This window comes from Monopterus albus, unplaced genomic scaffold, assembly GCF_001952655.1.
Source record: "Monopterus albus unplaced genomic scaffold, M_albus_1.0 scaffold1.1, whole genome shotgun sequence".
Classification (NCBI taxonomy): Eukaryota; Metazoa; Chordata; class Actinopteri; order Synbranchiformes; family Synbranchidae; genus Monopterus; species Monopterus albus.
Genome location: NW_018127881.1, coordinates 6326980 through 6342394, shown reverse-complemented (window position 1 = coordinate 6342394; position 15415 = coordinate 6326980). Strand labels below are relative to the sequence as shown.

The 15415-nt window shown below is 40.7% G+C and overlaps 1 protein-coding gene across 1 annotated transcript; it reads left to right on the top strand.

Annotated features, from left to right (window-relative positions):
- The first annotated feature begins 2194 nt into the window (after positions 1–2194).
- Positions 2195–10113, top strand: agtrap (angiotensin II receptor-associated protein). Its single transcript, XM_020610540.1, has 5 exons — positions 2195–2411; positions 3188–3222; positions 3449–3557; positions 5092–5302; positions 8944–10113. The coding sequence occupies exons 1-5, from the start codon at positions 2385–2387 to the stop codon at positions 9066–9068; spliced, it is 507 nt and encodes a 168-aa protein (XP_020466196.1). The 5' UTR covers positions 2195–2384; the 3' UTR covers positions 9069–10113.
- The last annotated feature ends 5302 nt before the right edge of the window (positions 10114–15415 follow it).

Below are 15415 nucleotides of genomic sequence, written 5' to 3'. Positions count from 1 at the left end.
GCTGATTTACGGCCACAGAATAAAAGCAGTAGTGATGTATTTTTAATACTTACCTCTGACGGAGTGCTCCGGCGGAGTGCCCTGTTGAAACCTGGCCAAAAGCCAGCACAGTGATAGATTACACACAGCTGCGTCCAGCGAGAGCTGCAGCTTCACATCACTGACACGCCAAAGGGACTTTGCTTTTTTAAGGCTTTCTTAGTAAGTAATTAATTATCAGGATTGCCTTTTTACAGATGTTTCCTGATTGCTACCACACTATAGTTGGTTCCCTCAGCACAAAGATTTATACCCCTGCTTCAGTTTTCAAAAGATGCACACTTTTCCTATAACTGTAAACACTATTCACATCAATATTTGTTCTTGCAAAGCTCTACACAAAATGGTCAAATGAATCATTCATTGCACCATATGCTCATGCAGCAAACATCTGCATCTGTACAAAAAAGGTCATCAGCCTTTAAATTCAGTGAACAAACTTTTATATTTTTCCAGGTGCAAACACTAAGACACAGAGATTGTGATACACCAATCAGAACTGCAGGATCCAGTTGGAGTCCCTGTGTGCTTTGGAACATCAAGACGGCTATAAGTAATCGAGGGGTCCTCCACTGTCATGCTGTGCTACTTTAGGTCCATATAACACTACACATCTACCTGCATTCCTAGATCACCTTTCAGCCATCCTCAACAGCAAGAACCTTATCATCTGGGGTAATGTTAGTTTCAGGCTGCTCTGGTGACTCACATTCACAGATCTTTTCTGACCTGCATATTGCATATATTCATACTCAGCATGATGGTGGGCAAAATCCCTTACATAAGGGAAAATCTTTTGGTGGAAAACACCTGTAGGGATGTGTCCTTGGAAGCCATCCAAGGGCGGATAAGGCACATCAGAGCACACTTCCTACACTGAGGCAAGGGTTACTCTTATGTGATATGGATGAAATTCTATGGCCTGACTACGACCAGTCATACTGTATCTATGATACCAAGTACCAGTTTTCCTCTAATGGTTAAAATCATCTCATCTAGTTTTTTGTCAATTGCTAACACACTGATTTGACACACATAGGACAGCTAACAAAAGTGATACTCAGAGAGCAAACTCTCAGCTCAACATGCGGAAACACATCTTCTGCTTTGCACCCATGTTGCAGTTTAACATAATACTTGCACAACACTGCACACACTAGACACAGACATCTGCCATAATGTCACTTATTTGCCATTTCAAAGCCCTGCCATTGAACAAGCAACCCAGGACCAACTAGAAAAAACTTGTGCCACCTGGCCAAACACCTAAATGCTTATTTGTTGACTTGTAAATCAGGATGTTGTCGCTATAAAAAAGACCACAGGTGGGTACTTGTTCACTTCTTTCCAGCATAGCGGTGGAAGTTATATGACAAACAGTTCTACACATGCATGGCTCTGTTACAGGCAATGGATGAGGCATGTGGTTATACTGATGTCCTGGCTGCCCAGGGCTGTATTCAACACTCAGGTGTTGCTTCCCTTGCCATAGACGGCATTCTGTGATGCTGATGAGGTGCTGTGGCTAGACCCAGACCCAGCAGGTGGCAGGGTTCCTTTACTTCCCTCTCTTTTTCTGCATTGTAATAGTATGAATGTCACTTTCAGCTTTTCCCATGATGTTGACATTTGGCACGTGTTTTGGACACAAATTACTGCCACCGTAATCAGTTTAAAAATAATGGTGCCTCATCAGTCACCAGTCCTTTTTTAAGTATCCCACTGCTGCTGCAATGTGTTGTGAGTTGTTCAGCTGGCAAGTAAAATTAGAAAAATATAAAATAGCTGTAATTCATGCATTTTTTTTTATACCTGTAAATCTTTTCAGTCAGTTTAACTGACAAACTGGGCAGACAGTTTTATGTTTTTTAAATGTTCTAATACACACAGTGAACCACTGGATGGACACCACACTAACTAAAGCTGGAGTAAAACATGTGTGACACCAGTGTTGGTGCTTCTGTGGTTTCCTTCTCTCTGAGCAGGCTGAAAGCCAGAGTGGCAGCAGAAGCAGGAGTAGGTTTGTTCTCCTAAAACATGGGTAGAAATAACTCTGGTCCACCCTCCAGTATAGTAGGTGGTGGAAATGCACCTTAATGTTGGATGCCACCCACATTTAAATAAAAAGAAGAAGAAGAGCAGAGGTACAGGCAGGAGGGGGTGATGAGCTAGAAGTCACATGGGAAGCAGTCAGCTGCTGTCACATGGTTTGTGTTTGCAGGCTGCGTAGAGAGAAGCAAAAGCTCTGTGGAGAAGTTTGTGTGAACCCACAGTAGTTTTTCATGCACGCAACAAGTTGAAGCACTGACTCGGATTAAAGTAGAGCTTCTCTGACCAAAGCTATTATGGAAATCCCTGCTATAAATCTAAAGGTGAGGTTTCTGTTTAGTTCATGTTTAAAGTGTAGCCTTCTGTATTTATTTATTTTTAAAAAAAAACAAAGACCGGTGTTAAATTATATGTTGATGTCAGATTTATTGCTCAGTTCTTTGGTAATTCCTCTATGTGATAATCACCTGCCTCCTCTTGAGACACTGGTCACATTACAGTAAGTAGCATATTGTATCGTTGCTGGTGGGTTTTTGTTAAGTTGTACAAAAAATGCTAAATACAACAATCAAATTATGTAAAGTGCAACTGGACACCATGGACACCCCTGACTTGCTTTCAGTGATGAACAGCAGGCCTGTATACAGACTTAATACCTTTACTGAATGTGAGAAATGGAAACACACTGTAGTGATAAATCTGTTTATAGAAGATATTAACACAATACAGTATATTTGTGAACAGGCCTGACAAAAATCGCTGGATATGGCACAAAATTGTTATATTATTTATCACAAGAACCAAATAATATCTTGTTTCTCTGTGTGGACCACCTGTGTTTTAAAACTGGCAGAAAATGCTACTAATTGCGAAACATACCGTACATAAGTACATAAATAAAACAGGTAAGAAGCACCAGATCCATACAGGGGAGAAGCTGCAACTGGTGTGTTGTGGATAAATGATTAATCAGAATGAACTGGTTATTATTCTTCTTGAGACTGATTTCAGAAGTAGACTAAACTGTCCTGGAAAGTTTTAAAAAGACTTTTCCAGTCCTAACCTTCTTTTAAACACAATCTTTTGTTGTCTGTCACAGGCCATAGTACTGGTGCACTGGCTGCTTACAATATGGTGAGTGTGAGCACAGGACTTTTTCACAATCTTGAGGAATTTCTCTTCTCTTCTGGCACACACACACACACACACACACATACACACACACACGCTCCCCAGAAACAGACTCTCGGTGGTGATTCAGGCCTACTCTTTTACCTGCACGTCTCATCCTTTGTGTATTTAAACATAATTATTAAAGAATATCTACAGATCTGTCTTGTATAAACTGTCTGCTCTTTAGGGGGTGCATGGTGTGGCTGCCCGATTCCTTTGCTTGGGGGAACTTCACTGTTTTAGCAGTGGGAGTCTGGGCCATTGCACAGAGGGACTCAGTAGATGCTGTGCTCATGGTGAGTCTTTGCCTCCTCATCACAAGCTGTAATCTTAACATGATATGACACGTACAGGAGTCTAGTAACTATAGGCACAAACACCATGCAAACACCACAATCTGTGAACATCCAACGAAGACAGTTGACGTTCCCTTAATTCATTACAGAGGACTATAACTGTGGCTTTCATAGTGTGTCAGTTTACAACACCAGGGGATGAAGATGTTTAGGCTGATCTGTACTGCTGAGCCCGTTTTACTTTTGCTGTCAGACTAGTCTGATGCAAATTTCACAACGATAGAAATTGTGCCAATTTAAGAAGTTAGCCTCACCCTATTGCAACGCTAACTTACACCTAAGAGCCATGTTGACCGGAGGTACAAAATGACAAAAAAAAAAGACAACAAAACCTGGCTCATAATTTGATTTCTAACATTTTTGCAGAGGGAGTAATAAGAAAGAGACAAGTTTTTCGAGGCCATAGCAGTGACAGTCATTTTTATTTGCCAAGGAAACTGTCTTTAGGTCTGCACTGGCTGAGATTTTACACTAATGGTGAATTTTGCATTGCTACATTTTCACTGACTTTTCCCAGTAAAATGTCCTTGTAACTGTTGAGTTCTTCTTCTGCGGGAGTCAGTGGTCTGATGTGGTTGCACAGTCAGCCATGTTTTTACTTTGAAAATGTCAATTCATAGCAGATCAGTCTTATTTAACAACAGCTTTTGTATGAATTTAGACGTCTATAAGAAGTCCAAGCATCAGTTTGATCTAAGCCATGGTAGACGTGTTTATTTGTGGAACAGGTCCCAGAGGTGTGACACTTAGCAAACACGTTCACTACAGATGAGAGTTCTGAGAGGAACTAGCTGCCCAGTGTCTCTTTCAGTTGTGAGTGCCACTGTCGAGCAATCACATTTTACCAAGTGTAAAGTTCAGGGTTTTGGTCGCTCACATCCAGAGTCCCACAGGAAGGAGCCTTTTGTCTGAGACTGACTGACTGACTGTGGACTGACATATCTTCAGTGTTCAATCAACCGCTCACTCATTCATTCATTCATTCATTCAGTCAGTCACTCAGCTGTAGGTTTGGGAGATAGTCCTCCTCCATCATTTATGATTTTATTTTGAATGACCTCCTGGCTTCACTTTCTTAAGTGTCTGGAGTGATTTCGACTGTTCTTTTTGTCAACTAATCACATATTTCAGTCATATTTTCTTTCATATTTTGGCTTTTGGAGAATTATTTTTCACTCCACAAAATGTTGTTGACTCTCCAAGCTAATAAGTGCAAAAAAGAAATTTCTAAATTGAGTTCCCCCCTCGTTTTTACTTCTGCTCTGTCTGCTTTTTCATTATATCTTGCTGGCACCACCTCTTCCAGTGTGTATGCAGTTAGATTTTTATCCCATTTCCCCTCAGAAAGCTACGTTCGTCAGCATTGGAATGACTTTATTTCTCACACAGCACTGAATGTACTGGACATTTAAAAGCTTGACACACTATCTGTGTTCAGTAAGACTCTTCTTTCTGTTTTGTTATTTCCCTGTAGTTTCTGATGGGGATGATCCTGACCATATTGACGGACATCATCCATTTTGGTATCTATTATTCTCACAGTGACATTGCGATAGAGAAACTAGGGAGCGTGTTTCGCTTCAGCGAGGGAATGGCCATCCTGAGCCTGCTGCTCAAACCCGCATCCTGCTTCTTTGTGTACCAGATGTATCGTGAACGTGGAGGAGATTACAACATTAACTTTGGTAAGAGTTACAAGATGAGTCAAATACTGTAACATCGGAGGTTTCTGAGCTTTTCAAGATGTTGCCATGTGTCACAAGAGTTGGTAAATGTTAGCTTGTAGTTTAAAATATAGAACATAAATGCAGGAGTTACCATTTCACAGTTGTATGCCTCTGCCAACCAGTCAAACCACCCTTAACCCCTAAAAGCTAACCTGTTCATCTCTGAGTCCAAGTGGACATTTGTGCCAAATTTGATGAAATTCCTTCAGGGCATTTCTGACAGAATGAGATGAACGTGAAGTCAATGTGACCTTGACCTTTGACATTTGGCAACAAAAATTTAATCAGTTCATCAATCTGGTGCACGGAGGCATAAAAACTAGGTTTCATCTAGTGAGTTACACAAGTACATTTATACGAAATGGGTCGAAGTGACGTTTTCCGCTGTCCACAAAAAATAACCCCTGGTGTGTGACCAAAGCCAGAGGTAGTATGGTGCCAGGGACGCTATGAGAACTTCCCTGTGTTGTTCATGCTGTTTGTCATGAAACACCTGTCAAGTGCAGAACAAACTGTGCACAGGACTGTGCAATGAAGCACTGACAGATGATTCCGCTGTTGAACTAATTAGTTACAGTCATGAGAACTTAATTGCAGACAGCTTTTCCATCTGAAGTCCTACTGAGCTGTGACATCCGCTGGACTCTTAGGTTCTTAAAAAAGATACTCATGGTTCCATCTCTATGGACTAGCACAATGTGGTTATATTCATTACCATCATCAGTCTCTCCATGTACCCCAGCTTCCTCCCACAGTACAAAGACATGCAGCTTAGGTTGACCGCTGACTCTAAATTGCCCATAGGAGTGAGTGTGAGTGTGTGTGGTTGTTTGTCTACATGTCAGCCCTGTGATAGACTGGCAACCTGTCCATGGTGGACCCTGCCTCTCACCCAATGTCAGCTGGGATTGGCTCCAGCCCGTGACCCTATTCAATAATATGCAGTATAGATAATGGATGGACAGATTCATCATCAGTTGTAGGGTCTGATTTGTTGGTAGTAGTGAGATACATACAGGGCTAGTGGGCTAGAGTTGTTCAGTGTTTGGCTTCAGAAGGAGAAGAATAACAAAAATTACAAAACTAAACAACACTTGGGGTTACAGTGCTAACAATGACTTTTCTCATTGTTAAATGTAATTTTACCAGCTACAGTAGCAATGTTTTACACTGAGAAAACTCATGCACTGCCGCCTTCACATCGCCTGATTAGATGTTGTTTTGTTTTTTTGGAAGATAACAGAACACTGATTGATCTGATCTCTCTGGTGTTACTTTAAACACCACATAGACACAGCAGGTACGTTCGTCAGGCTGTGATTGGCTGCGTAGCGACTGTTGGATGTAGCTAATGTTAGTTTCAGACGGTATCTGTTTTAATTGCTCTCTGATTGCATAGCTGGCGTTAATATGGTTCCCTCCTGCAGTGAGCACTCTGGGATGCAGGCAGACAGGTTCATGTTAGTCAACTGTTGATTCAGGTATCCACAGCTCCCTGAAGGTTTACTTTTATATTGCATAATACAAGCTGGCAAGTTTGAGCAGTCACACATTTGCTGTTAATTTAGCTGTTTGCTAAACAGTGGATTTAACATGCTGAAGCAATGGCACTGTGAAGTAAGCGCAGTAGTCTGACTAGTGAGGATTGCTGCAAAATTGCAAGGGATGGATTAAACATTGGCCCTGTGATAGACTGGCGTCCTGTCCAGGGTGTACCCCGCCTCTCGCCCGATGTTGGCTGGGATTGGCTCCAGCCCCCTCGCGACCCCGTTCAGGACTAAGCGATATAGATAATGGATGGATGGATTAAACACTGTTTGTCTGCTGTGACATAAGCAGCAAACATTAGCATGTTAGCTTACTACAGTAGTTCCATTAACCACCTCCAAGGCTAATTTAAAGTTATTGTATCTACAGTGAACCACATTATTTTGTGTGGTTACATGTAGTGTTAGTGAGAATTTGTCAACAAATTTGTCCCTGTTCTTTTCCTGCATGTCATCATTTCTAACTTCAGTCTTTGCTCTTTGTCATGCTTCAAGGTCATGTGTTTTTTGTCAAGTGTCTCTGTTTTTCCTGGTATGATTTGATCATTTCTTCTCTTCTTTTCTCTCCTCTCCTCTCCTCATCTGACCTCTCAGACTTAGAGACCTCTGTGGACAGTCGATGCACTACGGATAGTGCTGACAGTGCCTTTATTGGTCGCCGCTATTGATCTCTGGCTTCTTTTTTGCCATTTCTCTCCTTCAGTCATCCTCTTCCATCCCTTCCACACACAAAGTATTTCTTTTTCCAGTAGTTGTCATGTTAATGTTGAGTTTTCCATCATGTTCTTTGTATTTATTTATGTTCATCTGTCTTTTCAAATGTCTGTTGAACCCTCAGTTCTTATGACCTGCCTGCATAACTCTGTTTGTCAGCACAGTGTATTTGTTTTCATGTCTATTGTATTATATGCTATAGATGTTTCTACCAGTTTGCATCTATGTTTTGTTCACATTTTTACTCTCCAGATGTCCTACTTGTTTGTGTGTTCTGTGTGCATATACATTCATAGCAGAGCTGCACACTGGTGCTCATTCTCATATCAGTCTAACTAAAGTGAACATAATGTTGACAATGAATGTACCTGTTTACATGCACACTTAGAAGAAAGCAGGTAATTTAAGATTTTTTTAAACCAATGTGATGCAGTTCTTTAAAATGATTTCTGCTTTTCTATGCTTTAAATGAAATAAAACCATTAACTAGAGAGCTGAAAGCAAAATAATGTATATTTTTGAAATTCATCTAAATCTTCTGCAGACAGTAAGAGTCCTATTTTTATGTGCATATTTGGGCCATGCAGACGTGTACAGTATGTGTGCAGGCCTTTGAACTACCAAAAACATGAATTTTAACTATGTTTACATGACTTATGGTGCAGACGGGTATTTGTATGCAAAGATTCTGGATTACATGTTTGCAGACTGCTCCTGTCAGACAAGCTGTGGGAGGTTTTGCACACTCACTGACGTGATGAGGGGCAGCACAGCGAGACAGTGATTAGCAAGAAAGTTCCAGGTTTGAGCCTGTACCGACCCGGGGCCTGTGTGGGTTCTCTCCGGGTGCTCCAGCTTCCTCCCACAGTCCAAAGACATGCAGCTTAGGTTGACTGGCGACTCTAAATTGCCCCTAGGAGTGAGTGTGAGTGGTTGTTTGTCTACATGTCAGCCCTGTGATAAACTGGTGACCTGTACAGTGATGATAGTTGTTTGTGTCCAGATTCTCCTCGAAATCTAAACATCCACAGTTCAAGAAGCTGATCAGACAGTAGTGAACCTAAAATCACTAAGAGGGGTGAAATTTCAGCAGGTGTGTGAGAATAAATGAATGTGAAGCCCTAAAACCAAGGAGGAAAAAAAAAGAAACCCTTAGGGGATGTTATGAGGAAGCTTTCTTTTATTCTTTCCTTCTCTTGTTCTATGAATACATCTGTTCTGTCTTCTCCCGCAATAGTCTGTGCTCCAAAACAAGTATCTTGATTAGATATGGCAATGGATATTGCATTTGCATGGCAGGGGTTGTTTGTGTTGAAGATGTTTGGCTTGTCTCTGCAGGTTTCCCCACTGTGTCACAAAACAGAGACAGCTACCAGGCCATTGACCATCAGGATGAGTCTTCTGGCCCAGCGCATCCCTTCAACCAGGCCCAGGGAAATAAACCAGGAGTCCGCACATACTGAGAGAACCAGGCAGTGAACAACGCAGTATTTTCTTCTGACTTTTTATGCAGCAGTACAATTTTTACAGTTGATTCCTCATCATCTGTGTGCTTTGTACAATTGGTCTGCTGCAGAGTGCAGCACTGCAAACAGTTTTCTTATGGTAACCCATTAAGATAAAATGTGGCATAATTAAACCCATTTTAATTTTCTCTTCAAAGGTTACAGTGTTTTTGCTGAGCTGGTGGATCACTGCTGTGCCCCCCCATGTTACTCCTGTGTTATTGTTGTTACTGCCTACTATTGTTAATAGAGAGGTGTTGAATGGAACTGGTGTGTGTGTGTGTGTGTGCAGGAGTTGTGTCAGTTCATGTTTTCAAATGAGCCATTTTTACAGATGTCTCTCTCTGCGTCTCCTTGTTGTCCTTGTATGCAGTATGTAATTTTCCAGTTAGTCTTTGCTTGATGGCCCAGAAATGCTTAAAGCCCTGGACAGTGTTTAACAGAGGAGACCTGAAATGAATGCTCAGTATCATGTCATCTGTGCTTTCTAAATAATAAGAGCAGTAAAGTATGTTGACTGAGTTCAAGACTTGGAGCCATAGGCATTTCTTTTCACAACGGAGCAGAACCTGCATGCAGTGCAGCACACAATCATTTACTGTGTCTAATGCTGATATGTGTGAAAGTTCTCTTTTAAGATGACTGTCATATCTAGCACTGTATGAAAAGATCAAATGTATTAGTTATTGTTACAAGTGAAGGGTCATTACACTGCCATAAATGCTCTTGTAACCTGAACCCAGTGTTAAACAAAGGGTTTTAAACCCTGTCATGTTCAGCAGTCATTGGTGCTCAGTTAGCAGTGTGTGTAACTGCAGTATTGTGTGAAGTGTGCACTCAGTTTTAGTGTGCAAACTACTTAAGAGTTATAATAAAGTGTGAGGAAATCAGACACTGTGACTAAAGACTTGATGATTGGACCTGTATTTAACGGCCACTTTCCTTTCGAAAGTGTTAAATGTTCCTGTTTTGAAATCACAATGACTGTATGTAACAGAACAGAGATGTGGTAACTACAGACAGGAGACAAGTTAAAGGGAAAACCCGAATAAATGAGTGGAGAAATATAACAACTACAGATGCTGACATGTTTTGGTCCACTTGTCCCCCTAGAGGGAAGAGTCACTGCAAATCCCTAGAGTGATCACCATTATCCTGTAATGAAACATGTCTGTCCTGATGGGAGTGGTCCCATCCATAAGACATGAGGGGTCACTGAATGGTTTGATGAGGATGAAAATGATGTGAATCATATGCTGTGGACTTCACAGTAACCAGGTCCAACCCAGTTGATCAGCTATGGGAGAGTATCATGAGGCAATATCTTTTGGAAGAATGGTGTTCATCCCCCCAGTAGAGTTCAGAGACTTATAAAGTCAGCGCCAAGGAGCACTGAAGCTGCTCTGGTGCCATGTGGTGGCCCGACTATGTTGGATTTTTTTTTTTGTAATTTGTCACCTGCTTCTATGTTGGCTATGTTGTGGACATGTGACCTGCGGTAGTAGTAGTAGTAGCAGTACCCTGGTTTGAATTATATGAATTATAAGGGGTATCTTGGAAGTGGAGCAGTGAGGTTACAGGGGGCTGAGGTCAAGAAGGTGCAGGAGTTTAAGTATTTGGGGTCAACAGTCCAGTGTGATGGGGAGTTTAGGAAAGAGGTGAAGAGGCAAGAGCAGGCAGGTTGGAGTGGGTGGAGAAAGGTGTCAGGAGTGTTGTGTGACAGAAGAGTGGCAGCAAGAATCAAAGGAAAGGTGTACAAGACAGTAGTGAGACCAGCTATGCTGTATGGGTTAGAGACTGTAGCAGTGAGGAAAAGACAAGAGGCAGAGATGGAGGTAGCAGAGATGAGGATGTTGAGGTTCTCTTTAGGAGGGACCAGGATGGACAGGATTAGGAATGAGCACATCAGAGGGACAGCTCAGGTCGGCTGTTTTGGGGACAAGGTCAGAGAGTCCAGATTGAGATGGTTTGGACATGTGCAGAGGAGGGATAGTGGTTATATTGGTAGAAGGATGTTGGAGATGGAGCTGCCAGGCAAGAGGTCAAGAGGAAGGCCAAAGAGGAGATATATGGATGTGCTAAAAGAGGACATGAAGTTAATTGGAGTGAGAGTAGAGGATGCTGAGGATAGAGTTAGGTGGAAACAGATGATTCGCTGTGGCGACCCCTAATGAGAACAGCCAAAAGAAGATCTTTTTTACTTACACAGTGTCTTAATAAACCTTAATTCAGTTTATATACTGAGATACAGTAGTCTAGATTGTTTTTGTGACCAAACTATAACCCTGCTAGTTACACATGCAATGAGCCTATATATATGGACTTGTATAGGAACTCCCTGCTAAATCACTACACTACACTATAGTACTGTAATATCCACTTACAGCACCACCACTGATCTAAGGTCAGAATCAGTTGCTGCACTTTTTACGTCCCTAGATCATGAATAGGGCAGCTGAATGTGGATTGAGAAACATCTGCAGAATGGCAACAATATTTTACTGTGAAATATCATCACACAGAGTTCAGTCAATTCCTACTTGATATCTATTAAATAATGTTGTCTTTTAAACTGTATTTATAAATTAGGATCACACTCAGTGACAAGAAATCACCTTATTCTGGGAGAAGACGGAACATTTTTGACCATTCTGCCTTCACCAGGACCAGAGCCTCACACTACAGCTGCTTCTTTAAACACTGCATACAGGTGAAACCTCTTGAGTTAATTACCCTGCATCTGGTTGAATAAACATGAATGAAGTGAGCTGAGTTCTTAGAACACAGGGAAAAGTGACAATATGTTCAATCCTATGTAAAGCCCAGTAACAGGCTTTCTAAATTACAAGATACAATCAGCTTTACAACAGGTCAATATCAAAAAACATGCAAGTTTCATTCTTGTAAACTGTAAAAAATACATTAAACATTAACATCACTTGCTCTGAGGGAAATAATATTAAAAAGGCACAGGGTTTGACTACTCTAAGATACAAAGATGTAAATGTATGAAAATCCTGCAGTTTTACTTTAATTTTGATCCTGATTTTTTCAGATTTTGTTTTTATGACTGATCATATTTGTCAAGGTTGGTATTGATTTAAAGTGTGAGGAGTTGTTTTTACATAAAAAAACAACCATGCATAGAGGATTTACATGACATTTGCATCTGTATGCACAAATACCTAAGCATTTTGAAACTGAAAATCTCTCTGCTCTTCTCTCAGGTATTTTTTTATTCTTCTTCTCCATCATGTGTCTATTTACTCTCACCCTGCTGCTCTGATATCTTTACTGCCCTGCTTTTATTTATTCAGCACAGTGTATTTGTCCTGCTTTGTTCACTTCACTGTGCACATTCCCGGAGACCACTTTTAACCCATTTTCAGTGAGAGCCAAAACCCACCCAAACACACTTCAGCCACTAGATACAATACCCTGCATAACATCGCTAATGTAGTTGACCTAAAATGGCACAGGAATGTTAAAAATATTTTTAAAAACTGCCATGACAGACAAAAACTTATTTTCTGTCTGCTGCCTTTTGCACTGTGCTGTAATTAAAGTAACTGAAATCACCCTCCACACACCCCAGGTAATAACAAGTGTACTTCAATAAATTACAAAGTACTGCTGTAGTACACACAGAATGTGAACGTCTAGTCAAGGCTTGTGTCTCTGATGACTTTCATTTCTACAAGGCAGTCATGTACACATACAGTACTAATATTTGCCTGCACCACTATGGCATGTTCAGGACCTCATAGTACAGCTACAGCCAGCCATTTTCTTTGTCAGCGTCAACATTTAACACCACATTTTGATGACAAAACAATGTCACACCCAAGAAATAGTCTCATAAAATATTGTGCATCCATTTTTTTCCTGTAACCAACAAGTGTGTGACCATTCTGTCAAATAATATTGTAGAAAAAACAGTAATAGTTACAAATAAAATAGATATATACTGTATGTAAATTTAATCCAAGTTTGAGATGTTGGCTAGATGAAGTTGTTGAATTATCCACTTGTCAGTCCACTGACATATTGACATCTACAGGTACATCAGCCAACAGCTATCCATAAAACTGAGTGAATCAGGCACTGCACAACTTACAAAAACACAAATGTATGTTTCTAATTTGCCAGGATTTTTAACCAGGTTCTTCATATTCTCCATTAGTTTTTCTCAAAGTGAGCGGTTGATTTCACCTGCTAGTTACTTCCTCTGTCTACTTAAGTTTGCCTTCCAGGCTTTGGTCTGTAGCTTCTTGAAGAAGGTTAGAAGTTGAAATGCGTCAAAGTTATTTGTTAATCACATTGCGTTTCTAGAATTTGCCAGTATAATGCAGGCATTTAACTTTTGTTTGGTTGTTTTTTTTTTGCCTGTCTGTGGTCAGCACATCTCTGTTCTGTTACATACAGTCATTGCTTAAGAAAGTTCCCTCGGCCAAAGAGCACCGTCTTTATTGTCTTAAAATTATTAGTTCCAAGAAGCTCTCCTAATCTATGCCCCCCCCCCCCAATATGCCCAACTCAGCTATGCACATTTTACCCTATTGTCCACCTTGTCCTAGCTGAACCCTGTAGTGCCTTCTTTACCACTCTTTTTTCCTGTATTATTATTAACAGGGAACCAGTGTTAGTTCGTTTGTGCCCCACTCTGAACCAGAATGGGAGTCTGTGGCTGAAAATGAAAACAGAAGAGAGGGTGGATATTGGAGAGGGAGAAGAAGGAAGGAGGTGAAAAGTAGGGGAGGTGGGAAACACCAACAGCCCAACAAGCTATTGATTAATAAGGAGCCGCTGGGCTGCATCTCCTGAGTCTTGCATGTGTGCGGGTCTGACGCATCCTGAGGCTCACACCTGTGATTCCTCCGAGTCAAGGACACGCTCACTTGCTGCCCTCGTTGTTCAATGCAATAAAAGGAACTCAATTTGTCAGCTCTCTTACTGCATTAGCAACCATCTCCAGAGAGAAAGACTGCAGACTTCCAACACAGCATTAAATGTCTTATTCACAGCGTCCTGAAGTGACATATTTCTGAAATCACATTGGTCAATAGAGTTTAAAGTATTTTATGTTGTTTAGACCCTAGAAAAGCTACAACAGTGAACCAAACGTTTACTTCTTTATCAGTTTTATACAGAAAATGCAGTGCACATAAGACAAATGATTTGTCTGTGGTGTCTGAGATAAATACAATTTCAAATAACATCAAGACTCAATACACAATCTTAGTCCTACAACCTTAATTCATAATGTTAATTTAACACAGACTGTTAGGTTCAGTTTTCCACACTCTCCCCTCACCATTTCTGTTTATTAATTGATTTTCAGAAAACAAGAGCTCAGTGTAAACTAGCCTTTAAAACTGAGCCCCAACTCCCAAAATGTCTTTGCATATTTAAATATTTTAAATAAATCAATACAAATAAGATGCAGGTGGCATGTTTGTTTTTAATTGACACACTTCCAGAAATAGGACCAAAGGAATATAAATATGGCCCTGAAAGCCTCTGGGGTCAAATGGAAACCTTTGGCTATGACTCCCGAGTGAATTACCAGCATGGAGGCACTGAGTGATAAAGAATATACTTTGACCTACATGTCTCTGAGTTCAGGTGCACAGAAGAATGAATCCCTGGCTTGGATGGAAAGACAGTAATGGAGTATCCATAAACTGAACATTGTTACTGAACCCCCACCTGATGCCTGAAGTCTGGCTCAGAACCCCTCAGAGATTAAACCAGTGTTCATATGTGAAATTGATTCAGGAATGACATTTTTATGCCTCAAGCATCTCGAGGCCCCACAGGGGAGCTCCCTCAACCCTTTGCCCTTTTCACAATGCGGCCTCCTGCATCTGTCACCAACGATGACATAAAAATTGATTTCAAACCACCTTCTGTCCACAGCAGAGGGCAGAGAAGGGGCCAACACATCCCTCACCGGTGGGCAAAGAACCAATTGATCAGTTGATTTACTGGTTTTGTTTGTTGGAAATGAAAAGAAACAAGTTGGATTGACTCATCACATGCTTTTATAGCCACAATCCAAACTATAGCAAATATATGAAAATGTAAATGTGCCCAAGTTCAGTATACAAGTAGCAAGCTTTGAATGCAGCATAATTAAAACCTGTGACTGTATTTTCATATTTATTATACTGGAAATCCAGTATTCATTTTAATGCCACACTCTTTTATTTCTTCAGTGACCCATTTTTAACACTCAGATTTTTAAACTTTAATTTTATCTCGTCTCTCTTTTCTATCTTTAATGTTGCTACTCATTAACATGA

Bases quoted from the DNA above. Each gene is read 5' to 3' on its own strand.
- agtrap (XM_020610540.1), top strand. From the start codon at position 2,385: ATGGAAATCCCTGCTATAAATCTAAAG. The intron at 2,412-3,187 runs GTGAGGTTTCTG...TGTCTGTCACAG, and splicing joins TCCCTGCTATAAATCTAAAG to GCCATAGTACTGGTGCACTG. The intron at 5,303-8,943 runs GTAAGAGTTACA...TTGTCTCTGCAG, and splicing joins AGATTACAACATTAACTTTG to GTTTCCCCACTGTGTCACAA.